Source organism: Hermetia illucens, chromosome 7 (genome assembly GCF_905115235.1).
Source record: "Hermetia illucens chromosome 7, iHerIll2.2.curated.20191125, whole genome shotgun sequence".
Taxonomy (NCBI): domain Eukaryota; kingdom Metazoa; phylum Arthropoda; class Insecta; order Diptera; family Stratiomyidae; genus Hermetia; species Hermetia illucens.
In genome coordinates this window covers 6,769,047-6,791,745 of record NC_051855.1, presented here as the reverse complement: position 1 = coordinate 6,791,745, position 22,699 = coordinate 6,769,047, and the positions used below count along the sequence as shown (strand labels likewise).

The 22,699-nt window shown below is 41.9% G+C and overlaps 1 protein-coding gene across 9 annotated transcripts in view; it reads right to left on the bottom strand.

The window, feature by feature from the left end:
- LOC119660999 (zinc finger protein 2) overlaps positions 1–22,699 on the bottom strand; it is a 187,048-nt gene that overhangs the window by 23,817 nt on the left and 140,532 nt on the right. For 7 of the 9 annotated variants that reach the window (XM_038070099.1, XM_038070100.1, XM_038070098.1 and 4 more), the window contains 5 exons: positions 21,791–21,934; positions 18,943–19,947; positions 16,716–18,818; positions 5,142–6,197; positions 2,705–3,488 (listed from right to left, as the gene is read on the bottom strand). In XM_038070099.1, coding sequence (XP_037926027.1) covers positions 2,705–3,488; positions 5,142–6,197; positions 16,716–18,818; positions 18,943–19,947; positions 21,791–21,934 — 5,092 coding nt within the window. Of the gene's footprint in view, positions 1–2,704; positions 3,489–5,141; positions 6,198–6,374; positions 6,769–16,715; positions 18,819–18,942; positions 19,948–21,790; positions 21,935–22,699 lie in introns of those variants that run through there. The other 2 variants (XM_038070104.1, XM_038070105.1) reach the window with 2 other exon arrangements.

The window sequence follows — 22,699 nt, the reverse complement described above, 5'->3', positions numbered from 1 at the left end:
GTTCTTAGTAGATTCTCTGGAATTTATACTACATAGGGCTATTGTAGGAGCAGATTTTCAACTCTTAATCAAAATAATTAAAAGAATTAAAATCAAAAGCCCGAAATTATATTGACCTTTCAAATTATATACTTATAAATTATGTAAATATGATGTCTATCAGTAAATTATAGAAGAATTAAATTTAAATATAAAAATATCTCGGAACAAGCTTTTATATTATATCGAAAAAAAATAGTTGAAAATAACAGATTCACAATAAAATTCAAACATCATCGGCTTTAAATCTAATTTTAACACTAACAAGCATTGATGAACATCACAAAGGTAAGTGTAATTTTTTTTTTGTATATTGAGGCATATATTTAAAAGTTTAGTACGAAATTTTCAAATCTATTTATTTACATATTTTCAGAATAGTAGCTTTCAATTTTATTTTGTTTTTAGTCAATTTTCTGCATTTGATACTATTTTGTTGCTTACTATTTCTGACAATTCTTTTTTTCTTTTAAATCGAATGGGACTGAGATTCACAAAGTTCTAAAAGAGTTCGGCTGAAATCTGATTGAAAAATAGAATATCTTCCTTTTGAATTCGATGGTTTTAGTCATTCAACTAAATTGAATGTGTAATTAACACTCTCGCCATTTTTTTAAATTAAAATCATCGATGGAAAGTAAAATCTTTTGATAGAATGCTTGATGTTATTTCGAAGATTATAATGTTTTTTTTTTGTATGGAGTCAATTAATGGCCATTATGTAAAATAAACTGTCAAACCAATAAAAAATTGATATTGTGGACACCATTTTTTGTTTATGAAGATTTCAAGGGACGAAAACTGCTCGGGAGATCTGTCCCGTTTATGAAGAAGGCAAGTATCTGATAGAGCCATTTCTTGATTGGTTTACTAAATTTTTTGAACGAAAATCGGTGCCAAACTACAAGAGAATTGGCACAGCACCTACAATGTCATCGTTCAATTTTTAGGTATCATCTTGACCCATTGAAGGGGATTAAAAAATTTGGTGCAAATCGCATTAAAACAACCTAGGCAGCACGAACAATATGGGAAATGAAAGATGAGAATATGGCCAATAGTAGGACAATTGATGTAGATCTCTACTGTACACAATATTATCTACCGGACTCAGCGAAAAACAGTCAGAAGAGAATCTTTTTGGCACAGGGCAACGCAGCATCGCATACCGCGAGATGCACCAAGGAAAACATAAAAGGTCTTGATGAAACCAATCTTATTCTATCTGGGTACGTAGCAGCAACTTCAACAATCTGGGCAAGGACAATGATTAAGAGTTATAACTGATACAATTGAATTCAACTGTCGGCGAAATTGAAATCAATTAAATTTAATTGAATTCAACTGTCATCGAATTGATCTCAATTCAAGGATTTTACCTGTTACGATTGAATTTGTTTCTCTAAGAAATTATATTCAATTAAAATCAAAAACAGTTCAATAGTCTTCCAAATTGAATTCAACTGTTCGAAATTGAATTCAATTTAAATTTTATGCTGAATTCAAATCAATTTTTTCAGTTTCTTTCCTCATTGATCAGAGAACAGTATATCGCTCAATAGACTGACGTGGATCTTGTTGACTGATTCGTGGTTGTTGTCGATAAGAGGATATGGACTAAATTGAATTCAGCATTTGTTCCATATTGAATTCAATTTAAATTTTATATTGAATTTAAATCTATTTTTTCAGTTTTTTTTCCTCATTAATTAAAAGACATTATATCGCTCAATAGATTGATGTGGGTGTCGTTGACTGATTCATGGTTGTTGTCGATAAGAGGATATGGTCCAAATTGAATTCAACTTTGTTCGATATTGAATTCAATTTACATTTTATATTGAATTCAAATCTATTGTGACAGTGTTTTTCCTCATTAATCAAAAGACAGTATGTCGCTCAATAGATTGACATGGATGCCAGTGACTTATTCGCGGTTGTCGTCGATAAGAGGATATGGTCCAAATTGAATTCATCTTCGTTCGATATTGAATTCAATTTAAATTTTATGCTGAATTCAAATCTTTCCTCATTGATCAAAGGAGAGTATATCGCTCAATAGACTGACGTGGATCTTGTTGACTGATTCGTGGTCGTCGTCGACAAGAGGATATGGTCCAAATTGAATTCAACTTTGTTCGATATTGAATTCAATCTAAATTTTATATTGAATTCAAATCTATTATGACAGTGCTTTTCCTCATTAATCAAAAGACAGTATGTCGCTCAATAGATTGACGTGGATGCCAGTGACTGATTCGCGGTTGTTGTCGATAAGAGGCTATGGTCAGTAGTTATGGTTCACCATATACAATCGATTCAATTCTTTTCACATATTATTCCTATATGATATCCTTTTTATAAAAACAGACACCGTTGTGAACGTTACATAGCTATATTGTGGGAAAACTGAACTGAACATGGAAATAACGAATTATAACTCAACAAACTGACGAATTCAAAATGGTAAATATTCAAATCAAATGAAAATAGTAAGCAGCAAATTTCCAAAAAAAAAAAAGGACATAAAAAGCATGACCTATGAACATTTTCAGTAATTTTCAATTAAAAAAAAAAAATAATAGTCAAATCAAAATTCATTGTCAAGCAGCACAAACTAAATCAATTAAACATCGGACAATTGAACATTATTTAATCAACTCACCACTCATTTGATTATAATTGTAGATTTGCTGAAGTAGTGCCTCCGAACTGTTTGTTGACTGTGTAATTGATTGTTGATCGGCATTGATTTGCAGTAAAAGATTATTACCCATCAAAAGTCGATGAGCAGCAGCGGTTGCAGCATCCGTTGCATTTCCAACACTATTTTCAGAATTTTCACTGGCATTCATTTGTTGCTGTTGTTGTTGTTGTTGAACAGCTGCAAAATGCTGTTGAATCTGATTGAAATTCATCATGGCAGCAGCAGCTGTGATGGCTGCATTTGAATCATTTTCATGTTCACCACCAAAAAGTTTGTTTGATCCGGAATTGGTTGATGCTGCAGCAGCTGCAGCAAACATAGGATTTTGCATAAGAAGTTGATTGTAGATGGTCATGTTCGATTCATGTTGCATGTCGCCAGGTGATGCCCGATTGGCAATAACTGATGGCGGTGGGGTTGGTAGTTTTAGATGGGCCATTGTGTTATTGGATTTCATTGATTGTTGTTGATCAACAGTATCATGCTGATCGCTTGATTCACTGCCACTGTACCCTAAGAGATGATCACTATTCTCGAGAGAGTAGCGAACTTGTGCTATGTGACCGGCAGAAAAGACATGTTCTTGCATATTGACTTTTTGAATATTGCATAGTTTACAGTCCTCCGATGAGGGTATTATGTCACATGTTAGATCACTACCATTTTGTTCGTAAGTCTCGTCGGAATAGCTACGATTGTTTCGGCTTTTCTTTTCTTTTGCCCGAGCATTTTGGAACCAAACCTGGATCAAGAAGGAAGGAAGGAAAGAAAGAAAATGTTATTGACTTCATTTGACCTGGTACGGAAAAGGGGTAACTTTAAAAAGAAAGAAAGAAAATCGTCAAATTTAATCTTTAATTCGATGAATAAAATCATGCGGACATATCAGGAGAACGTTTGAGGATTGGGTCTGCAGCATAAGATATGAGTGGCTTACACCTTCTGCATAAATAGTACCAGGAAACGCTAATTTAAAATAACCCCCCCCCCTCGACAACATTTTTTCCCTTAAGTTGGTACACCTTTCCTTAATTACCAAAAAATAAAAATGGCGCGATCTTTCAGCTTGTGTATTTACAGCAGCTGTCAATGTTACTCTACCTCAGAAGTGCTCTGCGAATTTTACTGTGGATAAAAAGTTGAACAAAAAGTTCGCTTCAAATTTTGTCTTGCAAACAAAATTTCTTGTTCCGATTCTTTGAAAATATTGAAGAAGGGATTCGGTGAGTTATCTATGTCGAAAACGCAAGCGTACCATTGGTACAAACCGTTCAAATAAAGGCGTGAATTGGTGGAGGATTTTCTTCGGCCTTTAACCTCTACCACTGATGGTAAAATAAAGAAATTAGTGCTTGAAATTCGTTAGAGAGTTGGCTTGTGTATTGAACATTAATAAAATGTTCATGGATTTTCATTTAAGGATTGAGGAGTCCTAAGTCCGGATTCACTTGATGATGGACCGGACCAAATGGAGAACTTACTCTCACTCTTTATGGTCCACGGACTCCTCTTTTTTGGTTTAACAACCAAAGTTAAAAAATCAAAAGAGGGACGAAGACGCCTACGGTTTTGTACCAGGGCAAAGGCAACTCGTCTAATGAGTTCGACATCAAGTACATACGGACTTAAGGCCCCTCAATCCCTAAACAAAAATTGTCTACCCCCGGACAAGGTTTGGTCCGAACTGTGGGCGGATTTGCGTTGGATATAATTCGCATCCTTGTCGAGTTTTGTGAATTATAAACGGGGAGCATAGAACACCCTGCGAGCCGCTTAGGTCACGCTGCTCCCAGGGCAGAGGTGAGGTACCGTCTAATGAGTTGCCTATGCCTTGGTACGAAACCGAAGCCGTCTTCGTCCCTCTTTTGATGTTCACGGAATTTTAACCAACGTTTTGGGTATGAAACGCATTGCTGGAGGTTTGGTTCCGAAAGAGCTAAATTTTTTGCAACAAAAGCACCGGAAAAAGGTCGCTGAAAACATGATTTTTCGTGGACTAGACTTCCTGAAACGACGAGCCCACTCCGTGGAACCCATTCTGTGTGTCAATTGGAGACATTAAACAGAATTCGCAGCATGGATTGAAGGTCACAACTTCTTCTTCCTGCGCAAAGTGTATGGAAGATTGGGTTAGCCATTATTACAGTCCGGGACTATTTTGAAGGAGACCAGATAAATTTTGTGTTTTGTTTTAATCAATTTTGGGTACTCTTGATACAAAAGGTATATCGGAATGAGTCGTCCATGAGCTTTACTCTGCGACCCTAACATAGTTGTACCTCTACCACTATTAGTTGAAAGCATCCCCTGAACGTTCCCATATAAGCCATAGCAAAAGGACTTAAAACTCAAAAATTCTAACTAGTTATACTTTACAACTACAACTGCGACTCACCTGAATCACACGTTTCGGCAATCCAATTTCCCTACCGATATTCTCACAATCGGTCATTGTTGGTGTTTTCACATCCGAAAATAGTGTCCTTAAAATCCGCACTTGAACATTACTCATTTGGGTACGAAATCGCTTCTTTTGAATACTTTGCGTGCTACTAGCTGGACTAGCTGGCGATCGATCCATATCACCCACATTATCCCCACCGCTATAGATCAGGTTTGATAAATCCTTGCTGTTCTGATGATGGTTCGACATCATGGCGTTATTGGCAGCATCACTATCGTAAAATGTATCATTGTGCTGATTCGTCCCGCATCGACTCTCGCCAAGATTATTGTCCCCTAGGGGTGAACTCGATGTTGTAACAATTGTGGTTGTTGTAGGAGAGTGGTTGCTGTGATGTCGATAGTTGACTAAATCAGCAATTTTGACGTGATTGTTATTCAAATTTGAGTTGTTGTTATTGTTGCTTGCCGGTGCCGATGATGATGTTGTAATGAAAAAGTCATTGGATTCATCGTGATCATTGTTGGAATCGGAGTAGCTGACATCGCTTTCGCTAGGCTCATATTTGGGTGTGCTTTTGCTCAAATCTAAAGGGGTACCAGACTTGGCGGCTGTTGTTGAATTGCTTAGTGATTCCAGGATTGTTGAAGTCACTGTTGCATTATCATCATTCAGCGAAAGTCCATCATGAGGATGGTATTGACTTAATCCTGATCCAGAACTTGTGGAGTTCAGGCCAGTCGCGAAGGCATGGCTACCTGTGGTACTTGTTGGGGTCAACGATGAACGAGTCTGCGGCAACAAACTGCTTAAATCATGCGAATGATGTGAAGGAAATGACGAACTATCGAGTGATTGTTGAGTCACGTCTGGAATTTGATCTATATTGATTGGCTGCTTTTCAGGATGTTTCGTTTGAAGATGCGACTCCAGAGCTGATTTTATTTTGAAGATTGCACCGCAATGTGGACACTTTTTATTGATGATTTGTAGATTTTGTCGGAATTGTCCTTTGCGTTCACGAGCGCGAGAATTCTGATACCAAACCTGAGGAACCAGCACAGTACACCATTGGTTTGTATTATTATTTTTTGCCGGATTATCAAGGATTATATTTTTTATATTCCAAGGAGTTATTATTGTTTGTTGATGTGGTCGTAAGATCACCCCGAGGTTCGTTTCGATTTTTTTTTTTTGTGTTTTTGTTTAGGTGTTAAAATGGTTTTTTTTTGTTTTTAGTAGAAATAGTCCGAACCCGAAGCATTACGAATGATTTAAAAGCGAAAGTTGTTGCGGAAAAGAAAGGAAAAAAATGACAAGAATAATCACAGAGGTCAGGTATAATTTAATTTCTAGCACGATTTCCGATTTCATTAATCAAGCAAACTATTAGTCGGAAATAATATCAAATCACAATCCAAAAAAAATAATTAAACACACAACACACACTTTTTCTCTTGAAAGTTTTAAAGGGGCAAGTTTTGAATATTACAAAAACAAACAAAATCAGCGAGCAATAATTCGATAATATAATTCCTGCACAAAATTATTGTGCCTAACAACAAAATGACTCCCAGTTCATCGTTTTATTTTTGCTATTTTTTGTTTTGGTCTTTTACTAGAGATAAAAGAGAAGAAAACAAAAAGAAAACAATGCCAAAATCACTAAAACCAACATCAACAATAAATTAAATTAAAATATTATATTTACTTAAAAAGAAAACAATCTTACATTAATATTAAAATTAGCTGCATTACAAGATTATAAAACGCAATAAAACAAAATAATTCCACGTGCGTCGCTACAGAGCGCATATTGCAAGCTCCTACTGTACAAGATAAAGATCTTGTCGCACTTCTTTCTCGGAGCCTCCATTTTTCGGAAACAAAATTTCGAGCTCTTAGCTATGTTAGAGAAAAGTATCTTTCGAAAAAACTTTGATTCCCTGCAGGAGAACGAAGTATTTCCTCGTTTACACAGCGCACGAATCTTTGAACGATATCGCTACCACTTTATTGTGGATAAAACCCAGCTCAACAAGTTACCGTAGAGAAGTCATTTTAATCCTTATGGGCGCAGAAAATCCAGCCAGAGTGCAAAGGGCAATAATTATACTCATATCGTCCACCGCCAACTTTACAACGTTCAAAAAAGACGATTTGAAGCAGCAATTTGACTAGAAGTAGAACGAAAGATTCAAGCGAGCAACTCGATTTTAAGTGGAAGTGAAAGTCAACTTTTTCGTGCTGCTTTGTAGACGAGAACCAACTTCGCTCCATGCTGGACATCACCATCCATCGGCGGAGCCGTTCAGAAGAAGTTCGATTTTTCGCGAATCCCGGCTCACACGGGTACAAGCCCCGCGATGGCTACCCCCCGTGAGAAGTGCGTAACAAGAGTCTTCGATGAGGAAGAATCCTTGGCGCCGCATCATCCGAGCCTTGGTGGAGGCAACGGTCAACCAAGAACTGCCTTTACTGCCCTGGATAAAAAGATCGTGGCGCTTTGTGCATTCATAAAGGAGCGCAGGAATATTGACCAAAATATAACGGTCATGATAAGAGGCATCCGCTCGGCGTACGGCAAGACCCAGGACGAAACAGGGGGAAGCCATCAAACGAAAAAGTGAGCCAGGCGACTCAAATAACGCCTGTTCCAAAATACGACAGAGGGAAACCGAGAATAGAAAACAGGACTCAACTCCCAATGAATACCACTGCTGAAGCTGCCGGCAAAACTGTCGCGACTTTGGGAAAAGAGAGCGGAAGCCTGGAGAAAGGTGGCATCCCGAAAAAGAAGCAATTGGAGGAAGATAAGATTAGTGGTGATTATCATTTCCAAACATGGTGAACATATGAGTGAAAGCAGACGCCGAGCTCACCAACTTGAGAAATAATTGCAGCCGCATTAGGCCCCAGAAAGGAGACCACAAATCAATCTCAACCATGGCGCAGGACTTACTTTCACAAACCATCAGCGAGAAAAACATCGATTTGACTGTAATTACTGAGCCATATCGAAATTACGGAGCGCTATGGGTTTGTAGAGAACAAGCCTACCAGGACATAATGCAGCACCCGAAGGGAGGCTCCACCAGAGGGAAGGTAAAAGGAGTCCACATCTACATCTGCTGTGCTCCACCCAGCAGATGCTTAGCGTTTCGGATGCACGATGATGTTGGCGTGGACTTTTCAATGGGACAGCGAGAAAACGAATGTGAGGGAACACGTTCTCCTTGCAGCATTAGCGGAGCTAGACGTGATATTCGCGAATGTTTGGGTCTCGTACACTTAAAGGGGAAGAGGCCTGCGGTCTATAGCGGACCTGATGTACATGAGTGCCGCTTTAGTCAATTAGGTCGCTTGGCATGTCAGCGAGAACGATACTCATAGCGGCCACCAGGCAATTTGCATAGATATCAAAGGCGAATCGCGCTCGAAAAGAGTTCTCGCAGAATGCTGGATGGTTTGCTCGGCTGGACGTCGAAAGTCGTTTTCCGCGGCGCTCAAACCCGACGTATCCCTGAAGGGTACGGCTAGACGAACGGAAGCATTCGTTGTTACTATGCCCAGAAGACCACTGGTTCCTAGTAGGCAATCCAACTGCTGTTGGAACAACAAAATCGCAAGTTTGCAAGCGGCGTGCTTCCGGGAAAGGAGGTTTTACCAAAGACGGTGGCGACGATCGAGAGAAGACACACAGGTTACCGCATATCCGCTTAAAAGAAGCCATTCGGAGGAGTAAAAAGAACTGCTTCAAACAGCTATGTGACCATGCCAATATGAACCATCGGGGCGAGGTCTAAAGGGTGGTAATGAAAAGGCTTTGAAGATCACCCCAGGTGACCCGTCAGTGTTACCACTCTGTTCCCTCACCACAAAAATATCGTAAGGCAAACGGCTGTCCAGCTAAATGAAGGCCTAATACCTCCTGCAGCTTTGGAGCAGCTGCGGGAAATATGTGGTAGGACCGGACAACCAGGATCCAGGTTTGTATGGCAATCGAGCTTTGAAACTGGCAGAGAAGGCTAGGCCTGACTTTTTTGCAAACACCTTCGAGGAGTGCCTAAAGGAAGGAATATTAACTTTCCAGTGGAAGAAGCAGAAGTTGAGGGGCGGGCTAGAAAGAGCAGGGCTGACCTTGATGACACGAAAACGGAAGCGGTCTTAATAACGAAGCGGAGGAAAAAGAATACTGTGAAAGTGTAAGTCGGTGGATATATGGTCGTATCAAAACCGGCTATCAAATACCTGGAGGTGAAAACACCAAATTGAGTTTTAAGGAACACCTGGAGTATTCATCATTCCCACAGGACACGGCGATTGCTACTGGCGCCACTCTGGATTGGATGATTATGCTAATTGTCCTACATCTGGTGGAATACCAGTGAATCCAGAGTATGTGATGTTTCACTGTCCAAGGTCCGTAATGGAGAGTAGGAGCGTGACCCCGGAAAACTTAATTGCGCAGATCCTGAGGTTGAAGGAGAAGTGGCTTACGATTTCCTCCGAAATCGTGAAAATACAGGAGTAGTTGCTGAAGGAAGAAAGAGGGAGAAAAGCCGGAGACGAGTGCCTAAAGGCAAACATGCTCCGCGAAATAATACCTAAATGGTGGCTCTGCGGGCCTGAGGCCGGGTCTCTTCAGTGGGTGGTTTTTAATGGGTGCGAATCTCACACGCGTCCGCTTTGCCTCCGGCGTTGGGACGGCGGAGCTGGAGCATGATGCATGATCCCGCCATTGCCATTCCGGTATCTGGCTCGTCCGTCAACGTTCTTCTTCATTTATTTTGAGTGCTGTGCGATTTCCCGCCAGTTCGTGCAAGTTTGATGCCGCAATCAGCAAAGGCAGCAAATCTTTGACGTTCTACCCATTAATGCACATAAGAAGACTGCGATGTTATCACATCAAACGAAACACCTTCGCTCTCTTGGTGTTTATTTCCGCAGAGTCGGAAGCTCACTTCGATTTAAAATGTTTGAGGTATTTAGCCGAGGCCCCTAACTTGGCAAAAGACCAAACAGATGTGACCAACGTAATCGAGGTGTTTGAGAAAAGATGACATAGGCCATTGAATCCCTTCTTTGGCTAACGAGAGCAAAAAGCATCGGTGACAGGATTTCACGGTTTCAGGGACTCCACTTTGGATTTCAAATTCTTCTGAGATTTGACCTCGACGTAGCAAGAAGACTGCGGATAGTTTTCGCGGCCAGCTGCTGGGTGAGCAAATTGAAATAAAAGCTCGAAAACAACAGGTAGCAAGGAGGATATCTGTGCTGCATTAAGGAAAAAATTCAACCTTAGCGGAAAGCAGAAAGCGCGATAAAGGGAATGAAGAAGGCGTATGGAAGTACAAAGACAGCTATTATTGGCTTGCCGGTTGAATCAGGAATTAAACTGATTACCGCGAGCAATGTAAAAATATGTAGGGTCGTGTGCCGACTTAGGGAGCAAGTATTTCTCAAGAAATGCTTTTGATGCCTCGACTTCGGAGCTAAGGACTTGCTGTCTCCAACCATTCGAGAGTCGAATGTGGATGTGGCGGCAATCTCTGAACCTCTCTCTTACCGAAATTACGTTAGTGCTACATGGGAGAAACGCTCATCTGGACGGCAAGTCATTCAAGAAACAATGGCCTTAGACTGGGGAATTCGAGTGACGAACATCAAGGGCCACATCCTGCTTGAAACTTTCGTGGAGCTGAACATCGTGTTAGCCACCGTTGAATGCGTGCCCACCTTCCGAGGCAGAGGGCTAGGCTCAATCGTCGATCTGACTTACCTCAGTACCTCGTTCGCGAGAGGGATGATCTGGCGGGTGAGTGAACACTACACCCACAGTGACCACCAGGCCGTCAGAGAGAGGAGGGAACGCAATGTGTGAAATGGAAAAACCAGGAGATCTGAATGCTTTCGAGGAAGACACTTTCCTGGCAGCTTTAAAAAGAAGTCTGACCCGAAGGGAACGACGCTGGAACAAGTGAGTCAGCTATGTCAGAGGCAAGCGACTGGACAATGACACGACAGAAGTTCCACCACAGTAGGAAACCAAACCACTGGTGGGGCCAAGAAATCGCACTGTTGGGAGCATCGTGTCTGCGAGCTAGGAGACTTTGGTAAAGGACAAGAGGGAAGCCAGAATATCGGCAGTAGGACTCTCTTCACGTCGCTCTATCTGTCTTTCGGAAATTATGGAGAAGATCTTGGAGTGTCTGATATACAATAGGCTGCTTCAGCTCGTCGAACTAGTGGGTGGTCTATTGGAACGGTAGTAGAAGTTTTGCAGAACACGGACCACGGTCGATGCCATAGCAACCGTCGTGGAACTGACTTGGGAGGACGGAGTCCTCGGGCCACGCGTGTCAAAGGAGGCAACATTGATTGGTTTTGCAGATGAACTGGAGGTGGTAGTAGCTGCGAAGCACCCCTAGGATGTGGAACCATATGGAAACGAAACCATTTATGCCATCAAAGAATGGGTCCAAGTGGAGGTGATCCTTTCTACCAATCCCAGGAAAAGCAATACTGGCAAAATTCGGGCTGGTAATCACAAGGTCGTTTCAAAATCGGTCATTAGATGCCTGGGACTAATGATCGATATCAAGTTGAGTTTCAAGGGGCACCTGGATTATCCGCGTGAAAAGGCAGCAAAGGGTAGCTCATCTCTAGCAAGGATGATGCCTAATATTGAAACGCCAAAATATAGTCGCCGGCTGCTTATCGCAAGGGTGATGAAATCTATCCTGCTACATGCGGCTTTTGTCTAGGCATGCATACTGGATAGCGTGGTGAACCAGGCAGGGTAAGTTCGGTATGCCGGCCAATTGCATTGAGGGTGTGCAGGATGGTATTTTGTGAGGCGTTATGCACCATCGCGCATCGCGATCCCTTGGATCTTCTTGCGAATGAGGCACACTGTGTCTACCGTTGAAGAAGGGCAAATCTGGCCGAACTGACTACGGGCTTCCGCTAAGCCACAAGGAAGGAGCCGTACAGGAGATGGCAATAACGGGAGGATAATTTCGAAAAAGACCGCTGGATCTGTAGATTGATCCCGTGTATTAGGGGAGAGATCGAGCGGGAGTTGTGAGTGGTGAGTTGAATTACTACCTAAGACAGTCCCTTACGGTGGATACAGGAAGTACTTGTATCGCTTCGGCTTGGATGAGTCCTCCTTTTTACGATTTCTAACTCCATCGTGCAACTGATTTCCTTCAAGTAACAGTACTCCGAAGATACTCACATTCTGTATTCGCAACAAAAGGAAGCAACTTCTTGGTAGGAGCAATTAAATGGCATATTTTGCGCTTAAAGCTAGAGAAGGACATAGAGTCAAAGGAACCAAGCTGTAGGGCATTGTAGGACCGGCAAAACCTCGGGATCGGAGAGTGAAAGTAAATCTCGAGCTCGGCGAAGGGTACATCAAAAATGTCCGCATTACGTGTGTTATGAGACGAGGCGATACGGAGAGTAATATCCGAGTTGGCGGAGCAGTCCATCAGACCATTGCAGAGTTTGAAAAGAGTACACATATCAAGGAAGATACGGCGTTGCTGTAGGGAGGGGACATTGTGGGTGCGGAGTCGTGACGGATAATCAACCCGTGGAAGGTTCTTTTTGTAAAAGAGGGTCCGGGTGAATTTGCGTTGTACAGCTTCAAGAGCGCGGCCCTCACGGATGCGGTAGGGGGACCAGACTACACAGCAATATTCAAGGGTGTTTTTGACAAGGGAATTGAAGAGTGTTAAGGAGGGCTGGATTGAGGTAAAGTCGGACGAGGAACGTAGGATAAAACCAGACATTTTGGAAGCTCTATTGATGATGTCAACGAAGTGGGAATTGAAACGAAGTTTATCGTCGAATATTACACCCAGGTCTTTGAAGGAGGTCAGTAGTGAAAGGGGTTGACCACTGAGAGAATAGGAAAAGTATGATGGGGAGGGTTTCAGGGAATAGCGCATCCAGTGACATTTGTTGACATTCAGTGTTAGCTTGTTGACCGAACACCAACGGGCTAAATTATCAAGGTTAGATTGTAAGAGAGCACAGTCCAATGGAGACGAAACAGAGGCAAACAATTTAAGGTCGTCTGCGTAAAGCAAATACGGACAGGTGAGGATGGAGGCGAGGTCATTGATAAAAAACAGGAAGAGTAGGGGGGCCAAGTGTAGAGCCTTGGGGAACACCAGAGGAAGGAGAGAAGGAACCAGATGAGTGACCATGAAAAGAAACTTTGCAGGAACGGTATGAGAGATAGGAGGAAAGCCAGGAGATGACTGAGGGAGGGAAGTCTAGCGAAGAAAGTTTAGAGAGGAGAATGTTATGGTCAACGGTGTCAAAGGCTTTGGAGAAATCAGTATAAACAGCATGTACCTCCTGTCGTGAATTCAAGCGTTAGCAACAAAGTTGGTAAAGACCAGAAGATTTGAAGCCGTTGATCTATGTTTCACGAAACCATGCTGCTCTTTGACAATGACGTGACCGAAGTGCGCGGTCAACCAGTCGTTGACGTATCCTTCTAGGATTTTGGAGCAAGAGGAGAGAAGGGTAATGGGGCGGTAGTTCACAGCAAGGGAAGGGTCTCCGCTCTTGAGGATAGGAATGATAAGGGCCTCTTTCCAGAGACGGGGAAAGTAGCATTCGTCTAGACTTTTGTTGTAGATTATACACAGGGGGAGGAAAATGTGTTTTCTACAGTTAAGGAGGAAGAGATTAGGAAGCCCATCGGGGCTAGGTCCGACATTGGGATCAAGGTTACCAATGAGGAACTCAACCAAGGAAGGCGTAAGGAGAGGAATGGCTAGTGATTCGGAGGAGTCTGGGGTTATGAAAGTTTTAGAGGGTGAAGGGCTCGAGGGAGAAAACACTGAAGAGAAGTAGGTGCAGGATTGTTGTGGGGAGTTGGCAGTGGAGTCAGCAAAGCTGATAGAAGAAGGGACATATTGAGTTGGATTACGAGAGGGGTTTTAAGTTACCGCGGGCAAGGGCGGCTTCGACGCTAAATAGGTACCTTTTACGCACTTTTCTGACCATTGACTTCACAGTAGATCGTATAGCTTTAAAGTGAGCAAGGTCGGCGTCAGTTTTAGAAGCCCGAAACTTCTTCCTCAGTGTATGTTTCAAGCGAATGTTAATATGAAGTTCCGTTGTGAACCATGTTGGGTAAGAACGTAGGCAGGGAGGGGAAGAAGGGACATAACAGGAGAGGAGATCAGAGAGGATATTGTAGAAGGTGTTAAGAGCTTGATCACACGATGAATTACTTAATATGTGCATCCAGTTGAAAGACGCTAAAGCTGAGTTCAGACCGTCAAAATTGGCTTTGCGGAAGTTGAACTTAGTGGGTTTACGCTTGATTTTGGGTTTTGAACGAGGGAACTCCGCTTCAAATTCAATCGCGGGATGGTGAGCGTCGGTTTTTACATACGGGGATATGCCAGGAAATAAAGAGAAGTGGCGCTCGGGGAGGTTGGAAAGGAAGAGATCGAGAGTGCGGCCCAAGGAGTTTTTGGTGGTATTGAAATTCAGGGCAGAGCAAGTATACATAAAGGAAGAAAGTAGGAGGGAAGAATGGGAGAGGTTGTTGGAAGGAATTGGAAGACTAGGATGATTAGGCCAGTTGAGCATGGGGAGGTTGAAATCTCCATAAAGGAAGAAAGGGAGGGAAGGGAATCTGACGGTAAGGAATTCAGACAAACTGTCAAACCATTCTTCATACAGGTGAGAAGGGCTAGCACAGGGGACATATATACAAGAAACAATGAACGGGAGGAAGTTGGGCGGGGAGACACGAAGAGCAACACAATCAAAAGGAAAGCCGGAGGAGGAGAAGACGAATTCAGCGGGGAGTGAATCTTTTATAGCAATTAGGACTCCACCGCCAGTGGATATACGAGAAGCATCCCGGTCCCTGTCACAACGGAAAGTGGAGTACCCTTCGGGGAGCTCGGAGTATAATATGGCATCGTCTAGCCATGTTTTGGAGATACAGATGGCATGGTGTTGCTGAGCCTGCGCGGATAAATTGAAGGCCCCCAGCTTGGTTCTGAAACCCCTGACGTTCTGATAAACCAGACGGACAGTGAACATGGATCCAGTTATATAGCTCGGCGAGGCAGGCGGGCTGCCCTGAAATTTACCCGCGAATTGGGGCGCTTATACGGCTTTATGAATACACCTTCAGGCCAGAAAGAAGGGTTGCCGAGGACATCAACTTCGTGCGGATAAGTAACCTTGAAAGATGCAATGACCCGGTCGGTGTTGTCGTCTTTTGTGAGTTTAATGCAGGACAGAGGAGATAGTAAACCAACTTTGCTCCTTATATACTCCAGAACATCGTCCGTAGATGTTGTGAACGCTAGCCTGGAGATAAAGAGCTGTTTAGGTGGGGACGCCACGTTTAACTTGGGGCCACTGGTATGGATGGATGAAGTGCCAGGATATATGGCGGTAGCGGGAAGCGGAGCTTCGTTGGCGACAGGAACAATGTCAGAAAGTGGGGCGGCTGTGTTCCGATTCAAAACTTGCTGAGGAGGCTGCGGATATTGTCCCGTCGTAGGCGCGATGGAGCGAGGCAGGATCGGAGGCTCGGTGGACCGTAACTCGTCGCATAGGGGCCGCTGGATTAGGGGTGTAGAGCGAGTGGAAGCAACCCTGATGTAGGAGGGCATTGCAGGCGAATTCAATACAGAATGAGAGGCCTGGTGCATAGACTCCTGAGATGATGTTGAGGCTACATTGTTATGCACAGTAGAAAGCGCCTTTTCGGAAGTCACAGTCTCGTCTAACGGATTCCTGAGCTAATATAGAGGCGTGCAAGCGGATGTCTATAAGACCTGCGAGTAGGCACTGATGGACCTACACGGTAAACTTTTGCAACATTTTCTAGTTTTTCTTTGGTAGTGATCATAATTTAGATGGCGTAGACCAGGATACTCGACAGCTTTCAGGGATATCGAACTGGCGCACCGCGACGCAAAACCGGGTTGACTGGAGTTTCTTACTTACTACTACCGGTTGTTGCGCCGTTGATGATGGTGATCATAATTTACTATTGTTGAGTCCTCCTTTTGTCAAGTTCGGTATTGAATGTTCCTGGTCTAAGTATATCTCAATGAGTGTAGGACTAAAGTCAATAACTCAAGAGACAAACAAAAGATTCAAGCGAGCAAAAAATTTTCAAAATCGTATTCAACGAAAAAATCTGAAGACAACAGCTTGACAAGCAAACAAAAGACTTAAGCGAGCAACTTGATCTTTAGGATTAGATATGGAATTTTCTTTTTTAACAGTGTTTGCCGGAGAAGGGTAAGTAAATGAAGGAGGAATTTGCATAAAATCAATTCTATAGAGGGCAGGGGAAACTTCTCCGGTAATAATAACGGTAGAATGTCCAGCAATGGGCCTTAACATTGGCTTGAACTGGGAATTATTTTTATTAAAATTCGAAAAGTTCTTTTCCGGAACTTGTCATTCATCACCAACCAACTATTTATAAAGCTAATCATCGCAAAACAAAAAGTTCATCATACTACAACTACTTTATCATCAAACTTTCTTACATACCTGTACAACACGCTTCTTCAGATTAACTTTCTTTGAGATTTCCTCTAACATCTTCCGACTTGGATTTGACTCATTCTGGTAGCACTCATATAAAAAATTCAGCTGCTCCGGCAAAATAGTGGTTCGCAACCGCTTATTCGTTTGCTTTTCCATCGTGGTGACATGTTCCACTCCCGATACGACACCCCCACCTGTTGGTGTTGGTGTTGTTGAGTTACCACCCAGGAAACTGGATGCAGATGGATTTCCGGGAAAATCATTCAAACTAGCCGCGGTAGCTGTGCTGGTCGTCGAAGTCGCTATCGGTGGACTACATGCAGATTTCTGCAAACTTGTTGCCAGTTGTGATGATATTGGAAGACCAGTGTTTAGATTTGATAGTGAAGATTGTTGATGTTGTGGACTACTATCAGCATTTAAAGCATTACCACCAATGGTTGTTGTTGATATTATTGAGAGTTGTTGTTGGTGTTGATCCTGACGAATTTTTTGATTCACTACCCCGCTCCCACCAGCTGCTAGGATTGTCGCTGCAACAACTGCTGCTGCATGCGTTGGTGAACTGATCATCGATGCCATTGATGATGGTGTCGTTGTAGTTTCGGCTTGCATGGCTTGTGCGCCTGTTGGTGTTGTTGATTTCGGTGTTGTTGGCGTTGCCGTACCACGACCAGTTGCAGCGCATATTTCTCTCGTCGTTGAATTTCCATTGCCGCTCATTTGACTTTGTTGTATTGCTGATGTTTCCGCGATATTTGTTGATGTTAGTCCACTCTGTTGTGTTATTGAATTCATTGTTGAATTGGTATCCGATGCTGACGGCATTGTAGTCAGATTGAGCAATGGAAAATCATGTATTCGTTGGGGCGAGGCACCTAACTGAAAAAACTTCTTGCATTCATTCAGTTGGTAGTATTGCAGTAGGAATTCCATGTTTGGTTTCGACAGGTTCTCCAGCATCGATGAAGCTCCGTCACTTTGTTGTTTACTTTCGTTTTGCAGATAGTATTGGTAGAAAAAATCATAGTTTCCCTTCTTTTTCAGTTCGCTCATTTGATAGAAGTGCGCGAGGTACTCAATATCAATACTCTGCTGGTGCTGTTGTTGCTGGTACTGTTTTTTCAGCTCGTCGTTGGGTTCATTTTGTAGAAAGTATTGGTATAAAAAATCATACTGTTCAGAGCGAAATTTTTTTGCCAGATCATAATCAGATGACTGCATAGCCATGATTGATTGTATGTCCTCTCCAGCTCCACTCGATTGCGTCTCAGAATACTTTCGCTTCTTCTTATTATTGGCTTGTGATAGGTCCATGCTTGTGTCCTGTCCTCCCACTCCAGCCATCAGCAGACTAGCCGAACTGCTACCGCTGTTGTTGCTCCCCGATACCGACCCAGCATTCATCAGATTATTTTGCATATTTTGCAGAATACCGAAAGGCGTATTCTCCGCATAATTCTGGTTGAGGAATAAGTTTGGGTTCATGATATGGATAAGCTGGTGTTCCTTGAACAGTTCAAATCGGGGAAAGCTTAAGTTGCATTTGTCGCATTCAAATTTTTGCGGCGACTGACCGTCTTTTGTTGAGCTTCCTCCAACATTTTGACTGGCTGGAACAGTGGCGGCATGTTTACCGAAGATACCATGGGGAGAAGCTAATAAGCCCAGTCCTGGGCTGGTCGATAGACCTGGAATCGATGTTATACTTCCCGATCCTGCTGATCCGGAGGGTGATTGGGGCAAGCCAATACTCGGCACTGGACCACCAATCGCCGCAGCGGCCGCAGCAGCAGCTGCAGCCTGTTGAGCTGCTAAATTTGATGTCAAAAGGTTGGCACTGTTGATATCGATACTGGAGTTCGAGTCTTCGCTACTGAGCGATTGAGCTATTTGTGCTGCTGCAATTTGAGCCTTGGCCGATTTTTTATTGTTTTCTTCTTTGAAGCAATGGTTCTTCTGATGACGAATCAATTCGTAGTACCGTTGGAAAACGAGGTTGCATTTCTTGCACGTGTAGTTGATATTTGGTTTCTTCTCTTCGGACTCATAGAATGAATTGTTTGGCTGATTTTCATAAATTTTTCTTTGTTTTTGACGGGCATTCTGGAAAGAAGGTGGATAAGAGAGAGAGAGATTAAACTTTGCGCAGGACCATAAAAACTACTTTACTTTTGTCAACTTTTCAAATGTTGTATTATGAGAATTTCATAAAAGAAAATGTGCTCACCTGAAACCAAACAACGATAACTCGTGGTGAAAGTAACAACAACTTGCTAAGATACTCCAGATCGCTGTCCTTTGGATATGAATTATTCTCGAAAAATTCTTGCAAAACTTTGATCTGATAGTCTGTGAAACGTGTTCGATTCGCGCGTTTACCACTCGATGAAGAACTATTCGATGAGTTGGAATTGGTCTCAAAATTGTTCTTATCAAAAATCTTATTCATTTGAAATTTTTTCGGTGGTCCCATATTATTCAGATTGCCCACAACTCCTGCCATTCCACTCGCTCCGGCAGATGACCCAACTCCGCCTCCACTTCCAAGGCTGCCTAGACTCATCGTATCAATTTGGGTGTTGGTCATTTCACCTAAATTATTGTAAGATGAATTCGTGGGCGTCTGTGGTCGTGACAGGATTTCGGAGCTGCCTGATTCCGATTTAGTTTCAAAATTGTTGTAGAACATTTGCTGTTGATGTTGAGAGTGCTGGTAGGAACCACCACCAGAACTGGATGGATCATGCTCGTGTTGTTGATCATGTTTCAGGAGGTGGTGATGGGAATGCTGGAGCTGATGCGAATGCTGGTGAAGCGATTGTTGATCTGGATCCATTGAACCAAGGTCATCGTTCGGTTCAGTTTTTATTTGAATATCAGCTCCTCGGTCGCTGGCCGTGCTAGATGGTTGGGATAGCGGCCGATTGTCCGAGCTTTGTTGGGAGTGTTGTTGGTGAAATTGATGGTGTTGCTGTTGTTGTTGTTGATCCTGTTGTTGGCGCTGTTGACTCTGGGACTGGAGTAATTGGGATTGTTGTTGTTGTTGTTGCGATTGTGAGGTATCATTTGAATTGCCACTTTGATCAACAAGTGATGTGACTTTTGCTTGTCCTGTTCGTTCGTATTCTTCCAAATTCAGTGTGGTTGATGGTGGGTTATTGAAATTGTATGGGGAATCCTTGTTGCGTTGACGTTCCTTGAAAAGTGTATTACGAAACCAATGTTTCACCACCTGTTTGGGAGGAGGTTGAAAGAAATTATATTATGAATTAGGCATTTGAATTGGGTGGTAGTAACTGGGCCTCTCTTTGTAAAGTTTAGAGTTAGTTGCTTCAAAGAATTCTTTTCCTGGCTTCCTCGCGGTGAACGATTGCGAAATATTTTGAAATGCGTTTTTATTGTTTTCAAAGGAGAGGAGCATTAATATTCTAGGCAGGGGCCAATATTCTTTATAATAAAGATCGCACAAAATCGGTGCAATGGTTCCATCTAGTCAATCTGCGGAAGAGAAGAGGAGGACGGACTTTTCAAGGCCTCAGACAAAGATACATCCGAAAGTTTTGTTTTTTTAAGGCAGAAGATACTTTCAAGAGCCGGAAAAAGGGGTCAGTGGCCATAATATACAAGGTACGTCCCACAGGTTTGGAGACTACGGTTAAAAAAGAACGATAAAGTGGCCCGCTCTTCACGAAATTTGCTGAACCTTTCCCTTACCAAAAGTTTCAGCTTAATTCGATCATTTTAGTATTAGCAAGTGTGTGTTTCTGTAACGTATGTTTTTCTATTGTGTTATTAAAAAAATTTAGTGGAACGTGTTGCGATTAAATTTTGCTGTAAAACCGTGTTTAACCGCACGAAAGCTTACGAACTATACAAAGAGTGTATGTGTGTCCCGTCCAACATCATTTCGTTGGTATGTCGCGTTTATCGATGGAAGAGAGAACATGCAAAACGAAGAGAGGATTGGTCGACCAGTGAGAATGAAAATAAATGTAAACATCGCCTCCGTAGCCGATGTCCTCAAGGCCTATTGTCGATGATCGTGCAGGTTGATAGCGGCGAAAACGGGGATACCAAAAACCATCATTCAACGCATATTGCGTGAAGATTTGAAGAAGTTTTGTACCGCATGCGTTAGCTGCCAAACAAATGGAATAGCGCCTCGCTCACGTGGATGAATGTGCTCGAAATGATCGCAAATGATTCATTTTTTTGGATTCGATAATAACGAGTGACGAGAGCTGTAGATGGCGGAAACAAAGTGCCAGGGGCCAGAATAGTGTGGTCCGAACAAGCCACAAGGGAAGACAATGCTCGTTCTTTTTTTCGATAACAAAGGAGTCATTCACCACGAATTTGTTTCAAAAGATCAGAGCGCCAATGCCGAGTTTTTACAAAGAAGTTTTGGACCATTTGTGCAAATTTATTGCATGTGTGAGGCCAGAATTATGGAAAGATTATAAGTTTCTCCACCTCTACGATAATGTCCCACCCCATACGGCCATTGTTGTTCAGCAGTTTCTGGCTTAAAAAGGTGTAACTCAGTCGAGCCATTCTCCCTACTCTCTGGATTTGCGTCCCCCAGATTACCTTGTCTTTCCAAGGTTGAAATTTGGGGGGCGGGGGGGGGGGGGGGGAGTTCCCTCTTTATGCAACGATTGAGGACATTCAAAAATGTGTAATTGTCAAGTTGAAAGCGAGTTTCCGAGTTTAGGAAAGCGATGGATAAACTAATAATAATAACAATACCGCGCCAATAAGTGTATTCGTGGTAACGGAGATTATTTTGAACCTCTTGAATTTTTGGCATTTTTAAAAATTATTTTCGAAGCGTAGTCTTAAAACTTATGGGACGCACCTTGAATAAGGTTTGAGTGTTTGGAACTGCGGACCACGACAATTTCTTAGCACCTAAAGAGAGAGTATTGTAAGTTGAAAGTCACACAACCACTTTGGCAAGAGCCAATTGTAGATTTTGAACACCGGAAGGAAGGACGGGCAGACTGACATATGTTTGGTTTATGAATATTATATCATTTTCAAAATGGTTTTAATGAACTGTCAATATCACCTACCTTCATTGGCAAGTTGGCTTTCTTCGACATTTCCATGATGCTTTCTTCACTTGGTGAATTATTAATATCGAAATGCGCTCGTAAAATTTTCAATTGTTCATCAGTGATGCGTGTTCTAGCGCGTTTTTGATTGTTTGTTGCCTGCTAAATAGAGGGAAAATCGAAACGAAATATTAGATAAATGTCTTACTGCTGAATTGAATGAAAATTGAAAGGAAATATTAGTAGAATTATAAGCGAAATACTTAAATTGAACGTGTAACAGATATCGGAGTTGAATTCAATTGGAATAAAATAAGATAAAAATAAAATAAATTAGATTAAAATTTAACTAAAATTAAAATAAATGATTCCATGTTGAGATAAATTTTGCAAATGTAAACCACCAAAAATTGAATTCAGTTGAACGTTGAAAGACAGCGGGCATAGTTTAATACCATTAAGAGAAATGTACTTTTGTTTTTTTTGTTATCTTTTTGATTATTTCTTTTTTAAAGTGAATGGCTGAATTGAATGAAAATTCAAAAAAAATATCAGAATTAATTAGAATTAAATTGAACGTACAACAGATATCAGAGTTGAATTCAATTGGAATAAAATAAGATAAAAATTAAATAGATTGGATTAAAGTTGAACCAAAATGACAATAAATGTTGCCAAATTGGGACAAATTTTAATAACCCAACAAATAATGGACAAATTTTACGATGCAAACCGCTGAAAGTTGAATTCAGTTGAATGTTGAAAGACAGCGGACATATTTCAATGCCAATAAGAAAAAAGTATTTTTGTATTTTTATCTTTTTTTTTGATTATTTCTTTATTTTTTAAAGTGAAGTATGCCTTATGGCTGGACCGAATGAAAATTCATTGGAGGTATAACAAAAATTATATTATAAATGAAATTAT